The 27,374-nt window shown below is 39.7% G+C and overlaps 1 protein-coding gene across 1 annotated transcript in view; it reads left to right on the plus strand.

Annotated features, from left to right (window-relative positions):
* mast1a (microtubule associated serine/threonine kinase 1a) overlaps positions 1-27,374 on the plus strand; it is a 72,163-nt gene that overhangs the window by 16,258 nt on the left and 28,531 nt on the right. Inside the window, exons 2-6 of the mRNA XM_053326645.1 lie at positions 19,069-19,157; positions 19,741-19,816; positions 20,333-20,405; positions 23,275-23,435; positions 26,831-26,906. Coding sequence (XP_053182620.1) covers positions 19,069-19,157; positions 19,741-19,816; positions 20,333-20,405; positions 23,275-23,435; positions 26,831-26,906 — 475 coding nt within the window. The remainder of the gene's footprint in view (positions 1-19,068; positions 19,158-19,740; positions 19,817-20,332; positions 20,406-23,274; positions 23,436-26,830; positions 26,907-27,374) is intronic.

Below are 27,374 nucleotides of genomic sequence, written 5' to 3' on the forward strand. Positions count from 1 at the left end.
TACATTAATTGTCTTTTATGTTTTCAAACTGATTACAACTGAAGACATATTAAAATCACTGTATTAAAAAATGATTATTATACAATAACACCTCAGCTAATGATAAATCACAGTTGCTGGTTGTCATAGTAACTGAACACGCTTTGTGGCTTGTGGGTATTTCAGGATCTCAGCAGTCAGGAGGATTTCACAAAACATGTCTTATGAAGGGGTGCCGCTGTCTAAAAACCTTTGAGAACCACATCTTCACATCCTTGTGCATAAATTGAATGAATCATCACTTAATCTGTTGATTATCATTATTATTATTATTATCAATTGAGTAATGGACTAATTGTTTGATCCCTTGTAAGACAATAATTATTACCAGTTGTTTGAAAGTGTTTTTTTTAAAGCTTTTGTTGGCATAGAGGCCTTTATTTGGCAGTAGACCAACAGGAAACATGGTAGAGAGAGAGGGGGGGGGGGGGGCGGGGGGGTGACACTCTTCATCCCAGCTCACATGATGCTCTTGACTGAAACGATTAATAGAAATTCCTTCAAAATGCTAAAGGCTGAAGCTAGATATTAACATTCTACGGCAGCTTTACAAAAACATGATTAGCTTCAAAGAGAAAGAGAGAGATACAGTAGGCTTCTCCACAGAGATGAATTACATTTAGTGCCTGAATTAGAAGTCTCTGGAGTCGTTTTCTGTGCCATTTAGACCAAGTGGTATTGAATGATCCTGAGAGGTTTGACAAAACTGATTGAAATTTCTTCACTTGTGGTACATGCAAGTAAAAACTGTCACACTGAGCAATTACAGCAGGTGAAATGTGAAATATGGAACAAAAATACTCATGTTGCAGCCTAAGAGACTCTGTCCATGGTGCTGAAATTCAAGCCCCCGCTCTTCTTTTCCTCTGCACACTAATTCTATCACTCTTTTACTCACATTCCTTTCTCCCTTGTTCTCTGTTTACATGAAAGTATGACTCAACAAAACAGAATGATTTATTTACTTCTACATGGATCTCATCATCAAAAACAGGCATGATGCAAACACTGAAGTGTCATTAGCTTGAAGCGTGTGTCTGTGGCACTGCGTCTTTGTGTCACATCTTAATTGCACTCTTTAAACTCTCACTGGAGTGTTGGAAATTCTCATGTAGACTAAAAGTTTAGTTTGAAAAGCTGAGCTGAAGTAGCTGCTGCTGCTGCTGCTGCTGCTAAAAGCACTTCAGAAATCAGGCAGAATGTGAAAAAGTCTTATGTCAGCTCAAAATGCTGTCTGAAAATCCCTTCGAACACAGAGGGTGGGGTGGAGTGTAATTTTCAACAAAACGCTGACACTTTGCTGTCATCATTTGGAGTGTAGAAATCAATGACATTTTTGTGAAATTGCTGTAGTCCATATGCTGCACATTTTTTAAAAATTTAAAAATTTAGCTTTCAGCTTGGCCTCTTCGGTTATGTGTGAGCAGAATGTGAATCAGACATTATCACGTAAAATGTTATTGTTGCACAGAGGGTGCTGCCAATTCAGGATGTTGATAGTATGAAGCATGGCTTTAATTCTTCGTATAGAGCAGAGCTTTTATTTTACTTCATTTTTTATTGGTGTGTGTTGTTGTCTACTCAGTATTCTGTGTACATCTTCTTCTGGGCAGAGACCCTCACTTGTACATGCCTGGGGTATTTCATATTTTGTGCATGTGTGTCTGTACGCATGTGTAATCACAATTAACTCTGCATGTGCAGCATGCATGTGTGTCCCTGGCGGCTGTCATCGGGTGTGCTTTGCCCGTGACCTTTGACCCATGTGGTGGGGTGGCAGATGTCACAGCATGACACGAAGGAGACACTGGAACTGGAGGCTCATGGTCAGCTCTCTCCGCCCCACACCCCCCACCCCTGCCTGTGCTGCTGTCAGATTTTTCTACACACATCCTCCTGTGGGTGGAGCTGGAGTCTTGTACTCCAGTGTCATGACTGGGCATTTGTAACAATAAAGTGACCTGAAGGACCTCCAGGTTACAAAATACTGAAATCCTGAGCGGGTCGATACGCTTCAGGAACGACTGAAAGATATCTCAATGCACACCTTGTCTTATATATGATATCATGCCATCCATCCCTGTCTATGACCCCCACTGTGTCTCAGTGATATTACCACCACTCCTTCCCCCTCCCCCTTCACTTCTCTCCCATGTATATTTTATCCATCCAGACTCCTACATTAGAGACAGCATCCATTATTGAATTACTCCTCTCAGCACTACTGAGCAACTGTCACCCCATGTCAGCTTTAACATTTGGTGAAATTGTTTCAGAGGGAAGGAGAGAGGGCACACACACACACACACACACACACACACACACACACACACACACACACACACACACATTACATTTCCTTTGGCTGGGCATTACAGAGCAGCTCCTGTGATATCTAAGACAAATAGACGATGCCAGAGCTCATCCAATATTTTATATGGAATAAAAGACGTGTGTCTGTGGTGGCTGTGTTTCATTAAAGAATGAGGCTGACCATATTCTTATTTCTTTATTTCAATAAATGCTCTGAAACAACCACATTATGTTCATTTGTACCCTGTTACTTTTAGACTTCCCAAACCTGTCTGTCAAACTCAGCTTTCATGTGTATCCATTGAAGACTCACAAATGCATATTTTCATTTTTTTAAGGCTCAGTAATTTCTCAGAACAGCTAGACTCTGTATTTCTTGCAAATACTTAAGTTTTTGTAAAATGTTCCACTGCAGGTTGATTCAGGTGCTCTACTGAAGTATTGAGACAGACTAAAACACTTCTTGTTTTGGTCTTTTCATGGAGAAAACAAAAAATATAGAAAAATATAGATCTATGGCACAGAGGAATAAACAATATCAGACTTTGACTACACAGACAGCACTTACACATCTTGTTGACAATTAGAACAATATTTATTGCCATCTTTAGCATATGCAAATAACACACATTCACACAGGAAAACCAACTTGCAGCGCTCTCCCCCTCCCCTCCCCTCCTCTCATGCTGTCTCTCCCCCTCCCCAACCCTCCCCTCCTCTCATGCTGTCTCTCCTTTCCTCTGTCTTGTCATTCACATTAGTCTTCAGTTCACTGCTCTGTCATCTCTCCACCTCAGGTTGGCTTTCACTGTCGTTCTTACATTCTCACTGGTTTTTCCTCACGTTTTTCTCTCTCATTCATACTATATAAATATATATATATGTATGTATATATATATATAAATGTTTGAAGTGTCAAAGCATTTTCCTCTTCTCTCTCCTTCTCTCCTCTCTTTCTGTCTCTCTCTGCCCCCCACCCCCCTCGATCTGTCGTTCTACACTCACAATACCCTTGAGAGCAGCCCCACAGTCCTCTCTCCTTCTGAGAGGGATGCTCTGTAGCCTGTTTCCTCTGTCTGTCTCCTCTTCTCCGCCTCTTCTCGTCTCTCTTTAATTCTCTTGTTTTTTCTGTGACACGGCTGACATTTCTACCGAATCATTCCTTCTCTCTCTCTCTCTCTCTCTCTCTCTCTGTCTCTCTCTCTCTCTCTCCTGCACACACTCTCACATGTACAGAGTCACGGCAAGACATCGCAGAGTGTGTGTGCTTGTGTGTCTGTGAATGTGTTTGACTGTCCAGAGGAGGCTGACATGCCGGCGTGGAGTGTAATCGCTGCCTCTTGACTCTACTTGTGTGTTTGTGTGTGTGTGTGTGTTTATCTGTGTGTGTGTGGAGGCTCAGCTGCTCTCATGTTCATCTGCCAACACAGCCTCCGCTGCTAGCAACATGTTCCGACGCACAAAAAGGTAAATGGCAACAATCTGTCTCCGTTGTCCATTGTGGTGCCCTGCTGTTGTTAGTATGTAGTAGATTCATGGCAGGAGGTTGTTGTGTGGACGGTGTGTTTTTTTCCGTGATGTTTCCGTTGTCCCTGCCAGCTGTCATGCTGTCTCACAGTTGTATCCCTGTCTCCATTTAGCTCCAGCAATATGGTGTATATGTTTATGTCTTTATTTGATGTCTTAACGTGCACTTGTGTACACATATGTAATGTGTGTGTTAATATTGTACAGTATGCCTTTACATTTGATGAGTATGAGTTTGTAGGGCTTTTTTAAAGAACAGTAAGGTTTGATCATTGGTTTGCTTATGCATCTGTGTGTATGTGTGTGTGTGTGTGTGTGTGTGTGTGCATGCTCTAACAGACTATTATTTCTAACATCGAGCTTTATTGAATAGGTGCACATGTGCACAAGGATTTACTCTGCTTAAGATTAAAGCTCGTGAGCTGGTGGTGTCTCCCTTTATATACATATACACACGTGCATACACACACATGCACAGAGAGGTATGCGTGTGCTTTAGTGGTAGCCTGTGTGTCAGAGATAGCATTATGACGTGAACACATTATTGTCAGAGTCCAGGGAGTGCTTGTGTAGTGGAGAGCCAACAGTGGGCAATTCTGTCTGCTTGCCCCAAATCCTCGCTCTTCTTCTTCACTGCTATCATCCACTATAATTTTCCTCTACTTTAGCTTTTACTTGAGTCTCTGCACATTCACATTACCTTGTTTTTGTCTTTTTCCCCATCTCCTCTGTCTCTTTTCTTGCTGTTATTTTCTGTCCCTAATGTCACCCAGCTTTCCATTTTTTCGCTCACATTTACCCCGTATCTGTTTTCCTCAATTTTCATCTCTCCCTCTTCCTTTCATTCCTTACCCCACATCCCCACCCTACCGCCCCCCTCCTGCGGTGCTTCATTTTAGCTCTCTTCATCTCATCTGATCACAGGGGGATTAGTCTGAGTCTCCACTGTTGCGCCCACTGTGCAGGGACTGAACAGCAGGATGTATTCTGTATATGAACAAAAATAATATCTCTCTCACTCTTACTGTCAGCCACCATGCAGAGTGTGTATTTATGAGGAAAAACATGTTTGTGCATGGGAATGTTTGTTTAAGGGTGTGCTTTCTTATCAAGGTAGATGTGTTTCTGCTGTTGCTTTGTAAGAACTTGGGTCTGTATGCCTGTGTGTGTCATATAAACTATTATTTTACTATCACATCAATCTTTCTATAATTAATATGATGAACTGATTATTCTGTTAAAGAAAGTAGTTTGCCCGCCTAAAACTTTAAGATGTACTATTTACACATAGAAACAGAGAAGCAAAACATCCTGACATTTTAAAAACTGCAAGCAATGAATATTTGAATCTTTGAGCTCATATATTAATAGCAAAATCGATGCCATTTAATCGTTATTTTGATTTATTGACTAATTATTTCAGCATTAGGCCTGATTGCGCTGTATTTGTGTATTTGTTAGTATCCACTTGGAGTAGGACTATGTACAGTATTAATCATCAGTGCTTGTTTGGTAGTGACAGCCATTTGTCCGTGGCACTGAGCATTAAAAGCTGTCAAGCAGACCTAGAGGGATAAATCAGCTGAGAGATATAGCAGCGAATATGAGCTTATTTCAGACATATTCATGCCAGTGTTCATGTTGAGAATAAAATAAGAAATACAGAAATGCAAAAATGTGTTTATTAATAGTCTTCATTTCATAATGTAATTCTTTTTTACTCAGTACATATCTGTATGTATGTATGTTTGTTAATGTTATGTTCTCAAGGTGCAACAGGCTCTACTATAAGCAGCTCTGTTAGGCAGTGCTAGCTAGATTTAGCATCTAGCTAGCACTGCCTAACAGAGCTGCTTATAGTAGAGCCACATTTGCACATAACACTGTGCAGCATGGGTTGGCATGCTAACGTTTGCTTATTAGCACTAAACAAAAGCTGGGGCTGATTGGCATACCATTAGTTTTGCAAATATTGACATAAACTAATGAATTGGACACATTAAAATGTAGACCTTCTGAGTAGTGCTAGAGTTAAGGTGCAGAGATCACCAACGTTATTACTATTCATCCGAAGGGGGGCATGAATCTCTGTATTAAATTTCATAGCAATCCATTAATTAGTTGTTTGTATCAGAGATGAATCTCAGATACTGCATTGGCACTAATTTAAAAACTCATTATTAAAACCCAACCCTAATTCTGAGTTATAAATATAATCAGATCATTTATCCTTGATTTCTCTTTCATTCTACTTTTTAATTCTCACTCTCAGTTGTTTGTGTATGTGTGTTGGCATTCGTGCATGTGTTTGTGTGCATGTGTGTTTCCTTGGCCGGCTGTGTGCAATTAAGAGAGATAAAGCTTTGTGCCCACTCCCAAACAGATTGGGCTAGGAAGGCAGTAAAAATAAGTGAGAGAAAGAGAGGGAAAGGGGGAGAGAGAGAGAGAATATGAGGCACAAGACAAGAAAGCACCAGAGCTGCAGGAAGAAGAGAGCAGGCTCGGATGAAAGGCAGAGTCTGAAGTAGTGTCTCAGCCTACTTTTAAGAGTAGCCTACAGGGGTTAACCAAGCCCAAGATGATACACTCTCAGTCTCTCTGTCAGTACATCTTCTTCCTTTCTGCTCACTTGTTCTCTCCACTTGGATATAAACTCTGCTGTTTGTTTTTTTTTGGCTTTTGAGATTCTGAAAGAGAGACAGAGAAACAAGAGGAGCATAGAGAGACTGAAGCTGTATAGAAATTTAAGAGATGGAGGTATTATTATCTTCCTAATACACATTACATTCATACATGATGTGCAGCACAAATGATGTCCATTTTTTTAAACATTCCAATAAGCTATCAGACTTGATAAACCTTCCTTATTCCTCTGTGCCACAGAGAGATTAAACTACATTGAATATTTAATAGTTTCGCAAAAACAACTCTTGCCTTGCTACAGTCGTTTCGACCTGTAAACATCTACCATATGGTGAGGTTGCTGTGATCTCTGTGACAGGTAATTTGGGTTATTTTAAGCTTCAGTGCAGCATAGATTATGTTGATGGACCTGATAGCCTCTAAGTAGGTACCACAATTATGTACTTTAGCTGCAACATACCAACACGCAATTGCAGTGAAGTATGGTGTGATGGCTTTTAGAGTTAGTTTTATGCATAGTGTCTGTAATTATCTTCAAATAGGAATATGTGTAGCTTTCTCCTTGTTTTTTTCCCTGTGTGCACAAACCGTAGAACATAGCTATAGTACCTGTATACTGTACCTACTTCACTGACATGTAAATCACAATGTGTATAAGCGTCTGCATTGCTCGACTGCTCTTTTTAATGAAGGAGCTGCACAGTGAAGGATGGTATATAGGAGAGCACGGCTTTAAACATGGAAACTCTCTCCATGCTCTACTCCTGTTGTTTGTACCATGACAGCACCATCTGTTACTGGCTGGTGTTCAGGATGGCCTTAACCAAAACACACAGACTCTGTGTGCTTTATCTTTGATATTGCGGCGACATGATAACACAGCTTCCCGAACACAACAACTGTGAGTCGGATGACAACCTGGCAACATTTCATAATCATAGAGCTTCTATTTAGGATATACAGTTAGGTTTATGTAGTTATTATTAAGGCCACTGTGAAATTGTGACAGCTATACAAGAGGTTAACTGACTTATTAAGAAGACAACTGAACAAACTCCATTTGCTGAGGAATGTATTTCTAAACAGATGTATGTCACAATATGACTACATGCCATTTTACAGTAGATGTTAATGTTTTCTGTTCATGCAGCTTGATGTTGAATTTATTGCAGATTGCAACCCATTAATTTATTGCTGGGATATGTGATTACAGCCAGAGTTTTTTTTACTCCTACAGGAGGTAATAAGACATCAGCGTTGTCTAAGCCGTTCAGAATTGAACTGGTTAGCACACTGGGGATACAACTGTGATGCAAAACAGTAGAAATAATAATAAATCCTTATCATTCAGCATGTGTCTCTCAGTCTACTGTGATCTGCAAACACCAGGCAGCATACACTCGTTTAATATCTGCCATTAAAAGTGCAACAGATAAATTTTGACCTGCTGTCCAAGGCATTCCTATTTTGTTACATACCACATATAGCTTTAAGTTATGGATGAAACTAAAGATTATTGATTAATTTTTTATTGTAAATCTAGAAAATAATAATAGTGAAAAATCTCAATACTCCAGAAAGCCAATATGATATCTTGTTTTATCCTACAAAAACCTAAATATATTCATTTTACAATTGTTAAAGTAAAAAATCTTAATCTCAAATGATAAGATGAAACTACAGTTTTGTTTAAAAACCATAAAACTTCAAAGCTGTCTCATTCACATATAAATCATCCCACTGTTTCTTTAAGCTCATTTCAAAACATTGGTGTCATAATTTGAATTGTCGTAGTATTACGGTAGACGTTTTATTGAGTTAAGCTTCCTAATGCCATGTCATTTTTAACGCCCCACTATGAAACGGAAGCTGTGGCGTTGCTTCTTATGGGTCCAAAAGCATTATCCATAATCAGATTAAATCATTTCCAATGTATATTAGACATGCTGTGTGCATCTCCACTCATGCAAATGAGTACTGCTCACAAAAGGAAGTGTTTCATTCTTCATGACGTGATGGCTACGGATCATTTGCTATGAATAAGGTCATGGCGGGAACAAAGTGAAATGTCATGATGGTAATAATTCACAGCACCTCTTGGGTCTCCATATACAGTAATTGCAGAGAGAGCTGAGAATGCAGCAGTCACAAAGATGGAGAGACAAATGCAGGCAAACAGGAAACTAGCAGATGAGAGACTGATAGTGACACATGCAGAAAGATCCACACAAATCTTTGCACTGCCACAACTTCCTGCTGCATCACTCTTCCTGGGGATACACTTTCACACCTTCAGAGGACATCTGACAACACCTTCGTCTGGAGTGAAGTGATGTGACTAAAATAGAGGTCTGGATGTGTATTGTGTCCTGTTGTGTTCTATTCATGTGCTGTGCACCAACTGCAGTGCGCCACAGACGAGTGAATCTTTGTAAGCCATATTACTGAATCATCTGTTAGTGTAAACAGCTCAGTAAACAGTAAGCTAGGCTGTAAGTCGACTTAAGCTTTTATTTTTATGATTCTAAAAAAAATCTCTCAACATAGCACTTTGGGGAAAGTCATTTCACATGTTATCATCCTCAAATCAAACCAGGTCATGTACCCAGTGATTTTGAGTTGTGTAGTGACCAAAACAAGTCATTAAAGGAATATGCTTTCTCTTCAAATATGTTTTATTGAGAAAAGGATGGATGGCATCATGACATTAAAGTTACATTAACTTTATTGATTTTATTTAATCTATATCAGGAAATCTCATTGAGATTAAGATCTTTTTTTCCAAGAGAGACCTGAGAACAAGAAATATTCATAGGACAAGAACAAAATCAGCAGACAGAAACAACACAACTACAAGATAAACAAGGAAATAATAAAAACTGTTACAAAAATCATTACAATCATCAGATTAGCATACCATGTAAAAGATGAATCGTACCTGAAACTAGTCTTACCAACATTAGTGCAAACATGAGGGACATTTGAGGTTAAGTAGATTACTAGATTTAAATGAGAGACGAGATGTGGAGTAGGATTAAAGTTTTAAAAGTAAAGCTTTGTAGATGAATAACATGAGATGGTAATTTCTTCTTCCAACCAACCTAGGTTTGTTCACAGAGAATATACAACATAAAAAACATTAAGGAACTGCATTTTGTAGTTAAACCCCACCCCACCCCTCTACCGCAACACACATACACATGCACTCTCTCACAACCAAATGCCAGGTATGATGGAAAAAGGGGTAAACAAGCGAATATAAATGGTGAAAAAAACACAATCTGACCTCTCTACAGTGGTCATTGAGGATTTATTTTAAGATTTTATATTGTTGGCAAGAGGCTGCCAGGTATTGTTAAGCTGTGACAGTCATTTAGCAAAATCCTCACACCTTGGCAGTAATTAAGCTGTAGGAGATGAGTTGTTGAGTTATTTGCTTTCTTTCTGTGAGGTAAATGAGATGATTGATGCCACACTCGTGACTGTGTGTTAATGCCACTTTCACATCACCAGTGGACGGATGGTGAAGATGGGAAAAATCCCTATGTTAGGACTTGCAAGTGTTCACATCATCGGACCGGATCGGTTTGGAGTATTGCAATACTGAGCATTGACAATATAGCAGTATATCCATATCCAAGTTTAGTTGTATATTTATACCTTTAGTGACTTACTTTGTGTGACATGAGGCATCTAGATTTGTTTTTAGGGACTTCCACATATGTGCAATATATCAAAGCTAGCTCCGAAGTTCAAAAATACACTTACCAGAACTTCTATAAAGCTCACAAACATAACGTTTCTCAGATGTTTAATCTAATAACAGAAATGTAAATATGAAAAGCAGTGTCTTTAGAGGGAGCTGCATGCTGTAACTATTTATTAGCAAACAAGCAGGAGCAGTGACTTCCTCTAGTGATATCATCACAGAGTGACAGAGACCTTTACTAATAGCTTTGCTCACCAGCTTGTGCTGTAGCCGGAGATGTTGCAAAGAGGTGCTGGGTAGACAGATAAATGGTTGTTTAACCTTGGTAATTAGCAAGATTTACACCATACCTACACAGGCATGGTAGCAACACAGCAGCAGCAGCTTCAGTCTAGTATTATATTCTTTATAATAGAAGCTGTTGGATGCACTCGAGATGAAAGACTAAAAATCACGGCTATAAGGTATCCTGTGTAGACACGGTTTCAGCAGCTCCAAGCCCTGACAGGCTTTAGTGTCACTTTGTTATTCATCAGTCAGCCATTCAGTCAGTCTGCTATAAAATCAGTTTGTCAGGTGAGTTAGGTAGACAGTTCAGCCAGAAATTCAGCCTGACTGTCAGCAGAATGTAAATCATCCAGCCAGTTGATCAGTATTTTAGGCAGTGTGCGAGCTAACATTTTATTCAGCGATCTAACAAGCTCATTAACTAATCAGTCACCTAGAAGTCACAACAAAACATACCTTTTTCATTTAACAAAGTGGCACCCAATCCTTTTGTAAATTAAGAATTGCCCCTTAGTCACAGAATGAATTGACAAAATCACTGCTGTTTTTCTGTCAGGCTGAAATAACCTGGTGACTCAGTCAGTATACTATCCTGTGACCTCCTTTCTCTGCCTTTTCCCTTTTTTATCTTCATTCTTTAACTGTGTTTTCTTCTCTCCCTTGTACAACTTTGAAACTATGGTTGTTACTTTTTTGGTCTGTTTTGTCATATTTTTCCCCCCTTCTTGCTTAGCCTCTCTTTCGTGGGGAATAATAGCAAACATCTCTATTTATGTCTCTCCGTACTTCATTGCATAGCAACAAGAAAGCCATGTGACTAACCCCTGCAGCAACCCCTAACACCAAGACAATCATTTTCTCATGGTTTCATCCTGTCAATTCATTTTCTCCTTTTTTTTTGTATCACCTGTTCACTTCTCTTTCATATGCTGCCTGTCGGCACCACTCAATCATCATCTCAATCTCCATTTGAACGCCTCATGCCTGATATATCTGCCCACATGACTTGATTTGGACTCTTTCCCGAGTTTGGGATCCATCTAGATCCCAGTGGATGTTTTGGATGCTGTCAGTAAGAACAGCGGATGTTGCGTAATAGGCTGCACTAACAGGGACCAGCCTTTTGCTCCATAATTTAGCTATTTCAAAGGGGCAACATTTTATCCCGTCCATTAAACTCCCTATGAAATGAAAAATACAACTTCCCAGTTAATCATGTGTCCCTGTGTTAATTGGTAATTTATTCCTCATTTTATGCCAAATATGTGTCAAAGAATTCAGTAACAGAGCATTTGTACATCCAAATCCCTATCTTTTCTCTCCCTGTAAAACAGTTTCAAATGATCAATGGCTCATCCTGCACTCAGGGGGGTTTTACAAAAATGTAGTATTATTATTATTCAGGTGTGTGTGGAGCTAACAGTCCTCTGCAGCTCCGTATCACACTCAACTCTGTAAGGTCCACTCACTTTTAGCCGTCCAATCAAATGCAAATTGTTTGATTTAAAACCCCTCTTTTAACTGTATAAAATGTTCTATTTCACTGAGAAATACAACACAGTACAGAAACTTAAGATGCTCTAACTTCCGTTTCATGGAGCCTTTAAGAGGTCCTGTGGGCAGACAGTGAGAGAGAGAGAGAGAGAGAGAGAGAGAGAAAGAGAGAGAGATGTCACCTGACAGGAAGTGAGCCTGGATGGATCGATGGTGTAACCATCAGGAAGGTCTGGTGTCCTGTGAGCCATGTGAGTCAGCACTTAGAGCAGAAGATGACACTACTAACTGACAGACAGATGCACACACACACACACACACACCTACACACCACACACACACACACAGTTGATAATCTGTGAGGTAAAACACATTAAGCATGCACAAGCTCTCACTCGCACCTGTCACAGCCTCTCATGTGAATGCAAATGGATAATCAGCATGCACACACACATGACAGCATGAACACACACACACAGGGGAAAAACCACACACACCCCACACCAGATGGTTAAATTTCCCCTCATGATGTGCTATCAGGCCGTCAGTGTCGACTCTTCATTCTGATCTGGCTCATTCCTTTAATTGATTCAGAGTAATATGGAGCCGCTGTGTTTGAACGGCTCATCGTCCACGCTGCTGTGTTCTTATCAGTGGCTGTCCGTTATAATGAATGTGCTCAGCTGTCAGGGTTATATTATAAACCCGTCAGAGGCCTTTTTTCTTTGTGGTCAGAACTTTGCAGGAGGAGAGGAGATGAGAGGGCAGGAGGCAACCCTCGTTAGGAGAAGCCAGGAAATAATTACAAAGGGCGAAACAAACATAATGAAGTTAACTACTGTGTAAACTGTCTGATCAGAGGGTGTTGTGTGTTCGGCTTGTGAATGTGTGTTCATAAACGAGAATGAAGAAAATGAGAGAGTGACAGTGGGTGATAGAGATTTTTATTTAAAAGTAAATTATAATTAAGGATGATATTGTAAAAATACTACAATATGATACTGATGGGTTTTGTTTTCACTGAGGATGACTAAATGTCCATAGATTAAGATTTGATTTTTTGTTATGATTTTTAATTGGAAAAAGATGTTTGAAACCAAATCTGTAACTTTCTAAATCTTTCGGTCAGCTGAATTCCACACTTGGATGGCTGTTGATCATGTTTACAGGCTATAAAACGACTTAGTTCTTTACAATTTACAAGCTCAAACATAGTCAAGATTTTGTGATATGTGGCACAACAAGCTAGTTAATCTCTGTAAACTGAACCGTGATCATGTCATCGCTGTTTCTTTGTAATCAAGGAATATGTCACCCAGTGCAGAGGTTTAGTTCATTGTTGTGTTTTTAGTAGTTTACAATGTACAACAATGGAGCTATACAGAACATGAGAATAAGATATATGAGGCTTTGGATACATGCACAGTACCTGTACTGTACATCAGTACAGGTACAATCAGTTCATTGTTAGTTTGACTCTACACTGAGATTTGTTGACAATAAGAAAATAGAATAATCCCTAATGTATTGATTTAGGATCAGAACAGAAAGTAGTGATGATTTTCACATTCACGTTAGTATGTGAATTAGTTTCAAACCAAATGTTTGTGAGAGCTGTTCTGGGTCTTGTATATTTCTGTCACTTCAGTTTTATTTAGCAAATCCATTTGAGCACTATTGGCAGAAACAGGGCACTCTGTTCTGTTGTCATTTATCTGTAATATTGGAGCATTTTTACATAAAAATCTTGTCTGTTTTAGAATTAAATGATTTTTATTGTCATTCATTTGTAATAACACAGTACTCTCCAAGTCATTAGCTGAGTCATATCAGTATGCAGCAACGACTACAACAACTAAAAATAACTCCAGCAATGCAAGAATGAGCAGTCACACAATCATAGGTATTTTATATAAATCCCCAGGTTTGCCAAATAATGTGTCATCAGCCAGACTGTCTGTTAAACATCCTTTACAGCTTCAGACCTACTTCCAGGTACGACTTTCACCACCATACTTGTAGTGAGGGGGAACATCACAGTGCCTATGAGTTTCTCTGTGAGTGTGTGCACATTCACAGACATGTCTGTGTGAGAGCCTAATGGCCCTGTGCCAGCTGATGGCCTGCGGGGGGATAATTGCTCGTCAAAGCTTCTCCATGAGTCATTACCACAGTTTTAACCTTTGACCCTCCCACAGCAAGATGACCACAGCGTTGTAGCCAATAACAGTCCTGAGTTTCATGATTGGAAGCAGTGAGTTATTATAGTTTTGTGGGACTGTTAGCTGGAATTAGTGTCCTTATCATATAATATTTGAGGACACTTCATATTGTATAAATTCAGATCATCAGAAATTGAACACACAAATATACGTAGTGGACTATAGTGTAAACATATTTCTCTAACCTTAGCCAAGGTCTTTGAGCTGCTTAAATTGACCATACATAAGTAAATAATGCTGGCCAAGAAGGGCGTTTTGCGAATGTTCAGTATTAACATTTTATCATCATGTTAATAAAAACAAATAATTCATCAGACATTGCCTTTCTCTCAAACAGCCTTGTTCATTTATTAGGTTAATGTCTATGTCTGTTTATTATTCTGGAGGGGCTGCTTGAGATCAACTAGACGCAAAAACCACCTGCATCTAAAAAAGAAAAAACATTGGTCTGCCGGCAGCATTTATCAGATTCAGCCACACACAACTGACACTATCACACTTATATACTCTCTTTCTTTATCATGTTTTAAAAAGTTGTTTCAGTGGACAAACTTTCAGCTTTCTTGTCAGCTCCTGTGGCCGTCAACAGAGGTGCACACAATAGTGGCATGCACCATTGACCCCGATGAATCATAGTCTGTCTGACTGACAGCTCCATGCGCCTCACCACTACTCCTCTGTCACACACAGATTGAGCCGGCATGATGGATTACACAATGGATTATGATGGATTATAAGACTGGCATCCACAAAAAAATGTACAAATACTGTTTGGCTCAGTTGTTTCAACGGACAATGATTCACAGTGTTATGTTTACCCGCAGGCTGAGGTACATTTTTTTTTGTTTCAGCAGCCTTAAATTCATTCTGATGCTCACCTTCATTATTTTATTTGTTTAACACAACTGGCGTTTTTCTCACTGTGTGCTCTGGTGAAAATAGAAAAGAAGGAAAACAGTAGGAGATGTCACTGTTTGCTTCTTTTGAATGTGACTCTAAATGTGTTGCTATGGCAACGTTGTACATTCCCCATCACCAGTCCTCTTCACTCTCTCAATGCTTTTCATTTTTCTTCTTGGTCAATTCATTATGTTTTGAGAGAATTTGTTCTTGATTAACCTAATTGGATTTGAATAGGTATGAATATTGAAATGTAAAGTGTCTCGTTTTCAGATTCAGTTTTCTGCTCAAAATTCATTTATGCAGAAGTGGATGACTGAATGAATCCAAAGATCACCATCTATCAGAAAAACAGAGGTGTTGCTGGATGATGAAGTGCAGGATTGTTTGGCTGTGAACTGACAACGTCTTTGTATTTGACCACGAAACTAGACATAGCTTCAGATTTATGATTCCAAGATGGCAACGTGCAGCATACTAACACTTTCTATACCTCACACACACATACACGCGTATACACACACACACACACACACACACACACTTAACCAGATTGGGGGAGGAAGAGCCCGGACTGCGTGGCCATAACCGTGACAGAGTGATTTAAAGTCACATTTAGGCACACATAGACACACACATTTTGCCCTCCACCAGAAACACATTCCCACCTCTCTTATCTTCTTTGCTTTTCCAGTCAAGTGAATCTACAGCTTGTTAGCCATAAGCCCTTACAGTCACCTATAGCTCCTGTCCTGTAACCTTCACTGGCTGCCATACTGTTACTGCTAATTAAGAAGACTGGATTTGAGGGCATGACAGCGAATGAGAAAGAGAATAAGAGACATTAATATGAAGTCCTATACAGCGCGTTGCCCCAGTATTGTTCTTGGTGAAAGAAGGGAGTGAAGGGAAATGCTACCTTTATACCTACCACTAAATGTTTTTATGAAGTCTTTTGTAGCTCCAAAAATGATAAAAGATAAAAGCTGTTAAAAGCATTGTAACCCTAACCCTAACCCTAACCCTGGGGGTGTGGAGTTAGAAAAGAAGTGAGGTTAATAGATCTCTGTTGGCCTGCTTAACACACCCAAATCTCCAAACAAACTGTAAGTGGTCAGTGGAGGTTGAATTTTGGCTAATGTAGGTGCCAGGTGTTCACAAGTAAGAAAAATGCATGGAATAAAAAAGAAATAAATCTACTGCATTGATCTTTTTCTATTATGGACAGCGTTAAATCAGAGGAGTTGTCTTAAACATATATCTTGCTGTTTTGTGGTAATTTTTTCATTACAGAAAGTTTATAATTGGCTAAATGTAGTTAAGGTGGCTTTTGTTTTATTTCCCATAGCGATTATAATAAATTATTGCAGCTGAAGGCTCGGACACCCATGATGCTGGGGCGTGATGTGGGGATGGTTAATAGACCAGCAGAGGTTGAGCGGAGGGTGCAGGAGGGGCTGTAGTCCTGTAGGAGGTCGCAGAAATAAGAAGGGGCTAGATGGTGGAGGGCTTTGTATGTGAGGAGGAGGTTTCTGTAGTGGATGCAGACTTGTGGTCCCTTTTTTGCATGAATTGTAGGCGGTCCGTGAGGTATGAAGTAATAAGGCATTTCATGTCATATTTTCCTTTTATTTATCTGTATATGAATTTATCCAATATAAGCAAACAAAATAAACATTGAATAATTGATATAATTCCCATTTAAAACCCCACGTCCACTTTAGTAAATCACAGACTGAAGCAGAAGTCTTAAAATGCAGGTTGAGTAAAGTTCAGATCACTTCATCACAAAATAACCAGCATACACTGGGAATACATCAGATATTACAGTGTTCACAGATGGATCCTCTCTCCCCCTGCTGCTTCTATCATATGTGCTCTCTTCATAGCTTTCGCAGGAACACAAGTAACAGGACTCTTAATGTGACCTTTACTGATGATAAATATGTGGCTGGCTGCTGGTGTATAGAGTAAAGAGCAGCACTCCTATTTAACCTTCTTTCTTTTTTTAACTGTAGAAATGCTTTGGGCAAGATGCCCTTTTGCAGAATTCATTTAAGATAACAATTTTATAAAGCGTAGTGGCTGCCAGAGACTTCTGGCTTTGTGGGGAGATTAGATTGCTTTGCCCCAGTGGGTTTTTCATTCTGGTACTGTCTCTAATAGTTTAGTCGACTCTATAAACCTTAAAGAGAAAGAATGAGTTGTCTTGACTGTGCACATTTCACTTAGTCCTCTTTCAGCAAGTTAATTCTGAAGAAAGAGAAAGCACAGTGAGAATAAAGCAGGACATGTGGGGGGGAAGGACGGAGAAATAGAGGCGAGTGAAGAGTTATCAAAGGATGGTGAAAGAGACATATTGAGACTGAGAATAATGAGCAATAAGAAAAAGTCACAGAAACTAGTCAGGTAAGATTAAGCCCCTTTCACTATGCTATGTGGTTTGCAACATTAGCCACTTCACCTCGATGTGAATCACTGCCATTTGCTGGTGGAGCTGCTGTAGATTCGATGAATCATGAATCAAAAGCTAAGAATACGCTCCAGAGTGAAGTCTGCCTAATGTATGCTCAAGTGATTCAGCCTTTTATTGAGAAAGAGCCAGAAATAAAAATAATGTGGATTTGAAAGACTACAGGTTAAGTATCCAGTGAAATGGAAGGAGACTGTAGGCAGGTTCAGGAGTTTAACTATGGCTGAATGAAAGAAAAAAAAGGACACTGAAAGGAAATCGGTTTTTGTTTTGCTCTTTTTTTTCTCTCCCTGCCATCACCCTCTCCCCTTCCTCCTCCTCCTCTCCTCCTCTGTTCTCATCTTCTGAGAGCTGAAGTGAAGAATGGTGTTAAGCCACTTCCAGCTCTCTGTCCAAAGCTAATGCATTTCCCTTAAATATTTCAATATGCTCCTCCTCTGTTCTGCAAGGTTGAGTACAAGCTCTCCTTCAGCTTGTGCCCACAGAGGCGTACTGCCACCGATAAAATCCTGCCAGGGGTTTGATGTTTCAGAAAGCTAGAAAACAACTGCTGGAGACTCACATCAAAAAGAAGCTGAGATAAGGAAGTGGGAGGACTGCAAGAGACTAAGATATATCAAGTATAACCAATGTGTGTTTGTGTGACTGTGCATTTTTTATTTTTGCGTGTGCTGCGCATCTCTGATTTTGCTGCACTTCCTGCACGGATGTAGAGCACCGTGCTGGCTGATGCAACGCCAAGCAAACTTGTGTTGTTTGTCAGATGTGGTTCAGCTCTGCAAAATCTGGCCTGACAGGCACTCCGGTGAACCACACAGACACTAAAGGCCTGTGAGCAACCAAATCCACACATGAAAATAACACCTGAAAAATCCACTTTCCACTTTATGGTCTGTTATGTAAGACAATAAGCCTTGTGTATGTGTTTGTGTGTATGTGTTTATGTGTGTGTGAAATCGTTAAGAGACACAGCCGCTGGTGGCAGCAGGAGCAGCAAGTGAAGCCTTTATGGTTCAATAATCTCAGTTCTTCGATACGCTCTATACCCGTCCTCCCCGGCTTTTTTCTCCCTCTCCGTCTGTCGCTCTGTGCCTCCATCGCCTCATCACCCCTGCCATTATATTTCATGGCAGCAGTCACCATGGACCTGGACCTGGAGGAAATTAAAAATCTTTGTTGCTTCCCTGTGGGTGGGTTGATGTCAATAAAGTCTCATATTATGGCACAAAGAGACATACTGTACTCAAGATAAAAAGCATGCAGAGTCTACTATAGGCTATACATTCACTGAGTGACAAGTAACAGCACACAGGCTCACAGTCAAACAGTGACACAGTCTATTCATTAACCCAGGGGGTCACTCAGTGGTGTGTGCCAACTGTCACCTTTTGGTATCGATGGAGCCTTAAATATAATGAAGACAAATATTGACCTGATCTTTGTTCTCATATATGTTCTAGTTGCAGAACCAGCAACCGGAAAAGCCTCATCCTGACCAGTACATCCCCCACGCTGCCACGGCCGCACTCTCCACTGCCTGGACACATAGGTCAGTATGTAGAAGTTAGAGAAATACAGTCCAAGATTATACTTTTGTTTAGTTTTTATTTGTATTTTAACTGTTTTTACTTTAAAAATGGGATAAAGATTATACATTTTATACAATAAACTAACATGAAAAATCCCATTTGCAACATAAGCACTCTGTGGTTTAACAGTTTTTTTGTTTTTTCTCACTTACTGAGACTCATGCATGCTGTAATCAGAAGCTCCCTGTTTTCATCAATCTTTTTTTTCACTTTCTATTACTGGAGTTTCAGAGCTTTGTTTACCTCAAGAGGACGCAGTAAACTGCAGCGATCAGTGTCTTCTTGCAGCAGGAAACACAACAACTTTTGGATGCATGGGGATATAAAACTTCAGTAGATTTTTAACTGATCTATTTTTTTTTTACATCTTCCTTTTGATTTCATTCCTGTATTCCAGTTTTTAATGTTTGTTGTTTGTAAAGCACTTTGTAACATTATTTTTGAAAGGCACTTCTATGCATATAAACTTTATTACCGTATTATATTATTATGATCCTGACCTATAACACACAGTGTCTGTTTTCTGTCCATGTGTTTCATTAGGAAGCAGTCCACTGGACAGCCCGCGCAACTTCTCACCGAGTGGACCTGCCCACTTCTCCTTCGCCTCTTCGAGAAGGTTGGAATCTCTCTTTTATTCACACAAGTCACACTTGCAACTTTCTAAGAATGATGTGGAGTAGTTGAGTAAAATTTTTGTTAGGATTATTTTTTCACATACACACATAGTGAAACTCTGAACACACCAACCCACCCTCACACACACACACACACACACACATTCAAACTGAATGCCATGTCTGGTCTTTGTCCTACAGTACGCTTCTCCCAAAGTGTCTGTGTGACTAAAGTGTGACATAAGAATGACATGAATGAGTGGAGGTGCCATCACTCACTCAGAGGAAGTGTCAGATTCTGGGATGGCCAGAGGAGGCCTGAGTGAAGAAAGGAATAAGAGGAACAAAAGTGTAATTGGATAGAGATTGAGAGGAAGTTAAGGTGGTGGGATTGCCTCAGTATAACTGCACATTGTTTTGATAGGAAAGATGAACATAGTAACTGATATTTTCAAAAGACTTAGAGAAAAACAATGTCCTTTTTTCACTTTTATAATTGTGGGATTTTTTTCTCTCAGGGCTGATGGTCGTAGATGGTCCTTGGCTTCCCTGCCTTCCTCAGGATATGGCACCAATACGCCCAGTTCAACGGTAAGATTCAATCTAAGAGGTTTAAAGGAGGGGAAAGCAACATACTCAACGCTCTAATTCAGTTAAAACTTAAATTCTATGTATCTTAGCTCTAAAGAACAAACTCCAGTAAACATGGGACATATTGAGCATATCGGTGAGGTGCTTGAAATCAGAGTCTGTTAAGAAGTCATTCATAGCCTTGAAAGGCTTCCAACATTAATAATGTTCATATTCTAAGCATCAGAATTGTTTTGTGTTTTCTCTCAGTTCTCATTTTAAAGACTAGTTTGGCAAAGTCAGTCTAAATACAAGGAGGGAATTTCATACCAAAACGACTGGTAATTTGGAAGATAGTCCAGATTTTTTTCACAGAACGAGGACTGTGGATGTTGTGCCCCATCTCTTATACTGAAATCATGTTAGAAGGGGACCTCAATCATAGTGACCAAAAACTGTTTCTATGTGTTTACGTGCATATGAGCAAGTGCTTATTGGTTAATACAGCTGAACAAAGTGAATCTATCCTTTAAGATTTTACCAACACCACTCTCCATACTAGAGATTATTACAGTCAAAGCAACCACTGCACCTTATCTCTTCTCAAATGCAGGATAGAGCTGACTAAGTGTGTCCTTGTAATGCAAATCGTGCTGCTGTCAAACTACACACCAGAGTGAAGCAGCCGCCTCCTGAAAAGTCCCCTGAAGTAAAATCTTCTGTGATGGTTATACTGTTTTCAGATAGATTCCTTCATGATTTTCTTATCTAAAGAGTGACAAGGATCTTAAGTGTGGCATTTGCTTTTTCCTCTGTCGCTTATTTAGAGTCATGAAATCAACACACAAAATTGTATTTGACATTTTTCGCCCATTTCTAAATAGATTAGATTGTTTTTTTGGCATGAATATGTATCTCACTCAAAGAATTTATGTGCATATATTTTCATGCATAAAATCAGCACCCACTATGCTGCTTGTAAATTCATGTTCTGAAGTCGCATGTTCTACTTTTGTTTGGTTTCACTTTGAAATGATTACACGGCACGCTAGCAGCTAAATACCATGCACAGACAAACACACATCTCCAACTTTGTACTTGCTGCTGCGACTCTAAGCCAGTGATCTAAAGCATTTAAGAACATGCATCACATGTGAAGCAGAACTAAAAATACTTAATCAGTTGCTAAGATATTATCGACCTGATTTATCTGCGGCTGATGACTTGGCCTTTCTGGAAAAAAGTGGAGCAAGGATAATTAAAATAAAATGTAACCAATCTACATTTCTGCCTTGCAGTCGCAGAGTGCTTCAGCGACTATTTCTCTATCCATCACTTCATCCCCAGAGTAGGAGAGATGGATGATAAAGAGGGGCAATGGAGACAAATAAAAACAAGTGTAGGCGGAAGTGAAACGTGTTTGGAAGCAAGCAAAGAGATAACAACAATGCTCACTTTGTCTGAGTGAAAGATGTTTAGAGCATAAGAGACTACTCGAAGAAATGAACACTGCCAAAGTCCATTTGGTAAATAGTCCCTTTGAGAAATGGACCTTAATGTGTGCTATGCTCCTGTGAAGGAAAGGTGTTGTCTCATAATCCACTCCCCTTATATGTCTATGAGCCCAATCACTTCCTTTGCATCTTTGCTCCTCGTCACACACCATTTCTTTCATTGACTGCCTCTCGTGTACACAGCAGCACATATGGACACACAACACACTGGAAGCTACTCATTGATCTCTTTCTACTGGTAGATGAGGTTGCTGACTCTCCCCATACTCCTCTCCTCTCTCCATCACCCGCTGGTCCCCCTTCCATCCCGTCAGGTTTCAGTGCTCTGCTGGTTTTTACATGAGCCATTACTCGCTTGATTAGTTACAGCAGGAACCTTGCATACTGAACAGAGCAGATGAAAGGACGAGAGGGGTGTGTGTGTGGAGGAGTTTCCTACTTGAAGAGGTAGATAGGAAGCAAATTTATGCAGAAAAGCTGTAGAAATGGTGTGAAATGTAAACAGCTGAAGGTTAGGGTGAAAGATACAGGAAGAAGGAAAAAAAAACTACAAACTTCCTTGAAAGGAGTGAGGACAGATAAGAGCAAGTTTTAATCTGTGACAGCTATCATATCCAATGGCATTTTCCTCAGGTTTGAAGCTCCCTCTATCTCCAGGGAACTTCTTAATTGATTCTGACTGGACCTGCTGCATTCACAAATATCATCATTTCATTGCTTTCTGCAGCTTGTAAGTGGCTGAGACCTGAATGGAATTTCTAATGGATTTTTATATTGCAGAAATCATTGTGCAGCCAAAGCCAACTGTGGTGTCCCATTGGGAGATATGTTCATTAAGCTTCCCATTGATCCAAACTGGATTTTCCCTCCTGCACTGAAGAAAAGTCTTTTGTTTAAGACCGAATAGTGCTCCCATTAATCCCCTGAGGCAGCCAACACTTAAGGCAGCGGTTGACTTTTACATGGAGTGACTCTTTCCTTCCCTGCAGTCTTTTCCTTCAGTTTTTCACATTATTCAGTTTTGCCCTCCTACACTCACTCCTTCTGGATATTTTCCTGTTTCTGCACCTCTCTCTTTTTTTCCTTCCTTTTTAAAAAAAAAAACTTGGTCACTCTTTGTTTCAGTTTTTTACACCCACTCACATCATAGTACACCTTGTTCTCTCTCCTCTCCTCTCCTCTCCTCTCCTCTCCTCTCCTCTCCTCTCCTCTCCTCTCCTCTCCTCTCCTCTCCTGATGTCCTCTTTTCCTATAACTGGATTTCTATTTTTAAACTATCAATGTTGCATCAGAGGCAACAGAGTCATTAAACAATAAAGATCATTTCAGTTTTTAACCTTGTCTCTTCTTCACATCTGTGGTCTCTCTCTCTGCAGTCATCCAGCTCGTCCCAGGAGCGTCTGCACCAGCTGCCCTTCCAGCCGACCATGGACGAGTTGCACTTCCTGTCCAAGCACTTTGGCAGCACAGAGAGCATCACGGACGATGATGGGGGCCGACGCTCGCCACATATCCGCCCTCGCTCTCGGAGCCTCAGGTCAGAGAACAGCGGGTCATGGGCGAAGCACAGTCTTAGCATAAGAAAATCCCTCCGCCGGGCCTCTAGCTCTCTTTGATGTTGCTGTTTTACATGCATGTCATCTCTGAGAGCACTTCTTCAAGAAGTGAGAAGTAATTAGAATTTTTGCCTTTTTTCCCAAGTACAAAATCCACAACCCTTCACTTAAACCATCAGATAGAAATTTGGCTTATGGGACAGAATATTTTGTTTTTAGATTATTTAAAAAGAAACTTTAAGACTTATTTGCAAGTAGTTGGTGTATGGAGATTATCTGGTGAATATTAATCAATGTCAATTTCAAGCTGTTATGAAAGCAAGTAATCCTTTAAATGTATTGAAAGGAAATTTTTAATGAATGTGCAGGAACAACTTCATTCATGAGGAGACATAGAGGGCTCTCATCATTTATTGGGAACACAAGCCTTTTGTTGCTCATCGTTAATAATTCACCTTTTGTGTATGTGTCAGTGCTGTTGAATGTTTGATTCTCTGTGGCCACACATCCCTTTATTACTAGGACAGTAACACTTAATTTTAGTAAATCCCACATACATTGTCCTGCTGCTGTGAATATGAACTAAGGCACAAAATCTGAGTCTGCAGTTAAAAATAGTCCTGAAAAAAATATTTGCTCAGCCATTTTAGGAAATGATGGAGCCTTTTTAAACAGTGACACTATGTATACATTTTTTTTTAAAGATTTACATCTTCAAAAAAGACAAATTGGCTTTGGGCTGAATGCCAGAGTAGAGAAGCTGGAAAGTATTGAAAGTACAATATCCCTTTTCCACAAGTTAACACAGTTCCCTGGGGTCTTAATAAAATGTATCATGCTTTGATCATAATACCACAAGCATCAAGCACCATAGCAGCCTTTGCATCCCGTCTAAACAACCCTTTTCAGAGTGGCCAGTTTGAGTGTAAATAAACATAGATTTCATGTCATTTAATTGCAATAACTACATCATGATACCAATGTTTTCGTGCCTTGTCAGGTCAACTTTTAAAATGGTTGTTTTTTTTTATTGGAGCTCAGATCCATCAGAGCTCTGCTAACAGTGTAACTGCTCCATCCACACTCAAAATAACGTCATCTAAAGGTATAAATACAGCAGCGATTTTCTTTTTTATACACATACATATCTACATACTGTGCAAATTGTTCACCCTTAGCTCAGTTTAGTTTAAATTAGTCCCATTCAGGCCTGGACTGGGACAAAAATTCGGCCCTGGACTTTTTGGTCCAGACCGGCCCACTACAATCTGCGCGCAGATACTGTGCCAACTCGCCCTGTTAATGTACATATAAACACACACTTAATAACAGTAGTATACTGAACAATATCCCTTATATTCTGGAGCCTTGAATAAAATAAATGATGATTACACAGTATGTTGCTCACTTGCTCTTAAGAAGGATACTGGAGAAAGGATTTAAGAGTGTATCATAATACAATACAAAGTGCAACTATAGGTTTTAACTCTGGTGACCTGATTTAGGGGAAGACATGGTAGAAATGATCAAAAATTGTGAAAATAGCAGATCTACATGCTCAAACCACATCACATTGCAACATGTGAGTTGTAAGCTTGCAGATTTACAATTATGTGTGGCATCATTTGATGAAAATAGTGGTTAAGTGGTTAATAAAAGCAACTAATCAATTAATCAGGATAGTATATGAATATGATTGTTTTCCAATATTTTAGATAACTAGATTTAGGCCTAGTTGTAACACACCACACTATGCAGAGTTTGCTATTTATTATGTCAAGTAAAGTTCATACACAGTTAAGTACCCGTTCTGAACATTTAATGAGTGTTTATCCACACAATGCTGGCAGGCACACAACTGCTTAAGACTGTATCACCACTTCCACATGGTGGAGAGTCTTCCTCAACCTCCTCCTGCACCACCATGGCAGCGGGAGCCTCACTTGGCTCACTGTCCGACTGGTTTGTCGACTGCTGAGAGGGACCCACTGCTGAAGCAGCAGCATCACTGCTGCTAGCTCCGGTGTTGTTGTTTCTCTCACTCTCTCTCTCTCTCATGATGACTGCTTGTCATTAAAGGTGATTGGACGAGGGGGGGTCTAGAACATGCGTGGGTGGGACTCCTGGGTCTCTGTAGCCTATCATAGAGCCACTGGGCCAAGAATTCTTTAGACAGACAAGCCAATGGGCCTCTGCTGTGTCTGCAGGCTGCAATACTGGGCAAGTCAACCAATACGAAACTGACTGGGTGGTCTTATTTTGTTGTTTTTGTGTTAATAGGTTTATCCAAGACCCAAATATGTGAGATTAACTATTATAATGTTGGTTTTGGTATTTTTTATTAGATTAACAATAAGAAAAACATAGAACAACATTTGTACTACCCTTTAACTGATATGACGAAAAATGGAGTTGTTAAGCTTGAAAATCTGATCATATGTTTTGTGTGTAAAATTGTCACCTGCAAACTAGCTGGTAACTGTCTGGTAAAATGGTGGAGTAAGAAGTACACATTTACCCTGTAAAAATAAAATCGTATCAGGAGGTAGAAGAATAATTGTAGTACTTGAATTGAGTAAATGTTACTTTCCATCACTGTTATTATATCAGTGTCAATCCACCCTCCAGTGCTTTGTGCCTCTCCAGAGTGCAGCAGCTTGTCTATTAGCAGGAGTCTCTGGTGTATGCTCACGCCAACCACACCTATTATAGCCTTCCCTCTGGATGCAACATGCCCTAACTACATACAACACGTCACTACTTATTCAGTTTTCATATTAAGCTCCTCAGCAGTTGTTGGCCTAGATAATATCCTATCTTGCGGCTTCAGTATACAGAATACCCTTATTGTGTACCTTGACACGTATCATTATCACTGTTCTTATCACATCATTTTGTAGGGCTCAACAGTAATATGTTTGCCCACAAGACATGTTTTATACATTTTGCCTTTGTAAATGTCCATGTCCATTTTGTTTTTGGTCTTTGTTTGTGCCATATCAATTTTGCATTTACCTTACTGTATATTTGAGCATGTATGTGTATGAAAGTGTACATGTGTTACTCATACTTCTTTCTGACATCTATACTGTGCTTGTGATGGATTAGTGTGGCATGACATACAAGAAAGACATCGGGCCCATTAGATGAACCAAGTGTACTGAATTTCTGAGTGGCCAATTAGCATAATATACAGACAGGATGGACATGTGTGGAAGAAGTGAATTATTCCTTCATTCAAGTGAAAAATACAGAATTGCCTCTCTCTCATTTTCTGTCTCATCGGCTGCCTCGCCTCACTCAGTCCTGCCTTCTTTGATTTTCTCAGTCAGTGTTGTATATTACATTGCTGCTCTCTGTGTTTGTTTCTCCTCAGCCCGGGGCGCTCTCCATCCTGCTATGACAATGAAATAGTGATGATGAACCATGTCTACAAGGATCGCTTCCCCAAGGTCAGCTTCACACAAAAATAACACAAGTGTAAACTGTACCTCCACATGCACATTCAAATGCAAACACAGACACTATGGATACAGTCAGTGGCTACACTTATCTACACAGAATTACATTTACATTTGCATGTTAAATCATTTGGTAGTCTCCCTCATCCAAGTTATGTATTCATTCTTTATTTGCTTATATAACTTGCCTAAGAAATGACAAGTATCATGAAAGTCCTCCTATTTTAAACAGATATTTTACTGTTTTTAGTCATTTCAATTTGAGAATAAAAATAGGAATTTTTATGTTCACAGTTAATGTTGCAAGATAAATGGATAATGACCCATAGGTCATGAAGCTGTCCCCTGTCTCAGTCTGTGATTTGACCATTTCAGTGTCACACTGACGAGTTTACTGCAGCTACTAAAATGGCCAGTCACAGCAATGGTCAGACATCTGAAAACTTAATTAGGTATTCA

Source organism: Scomber japonicus, chromosome 2, assembly GCF_027409825.1.
Source record: "Scomber japonicus isolate fScoJap1 chromosome 2, fScoJap1.pri, whole genome shotgun sequence".
NCBI lineage: Eukaryota > Metazoa > Chordata > Actinopteri > Scombriformes > Scombridae > Scomber > Scomber japonicus.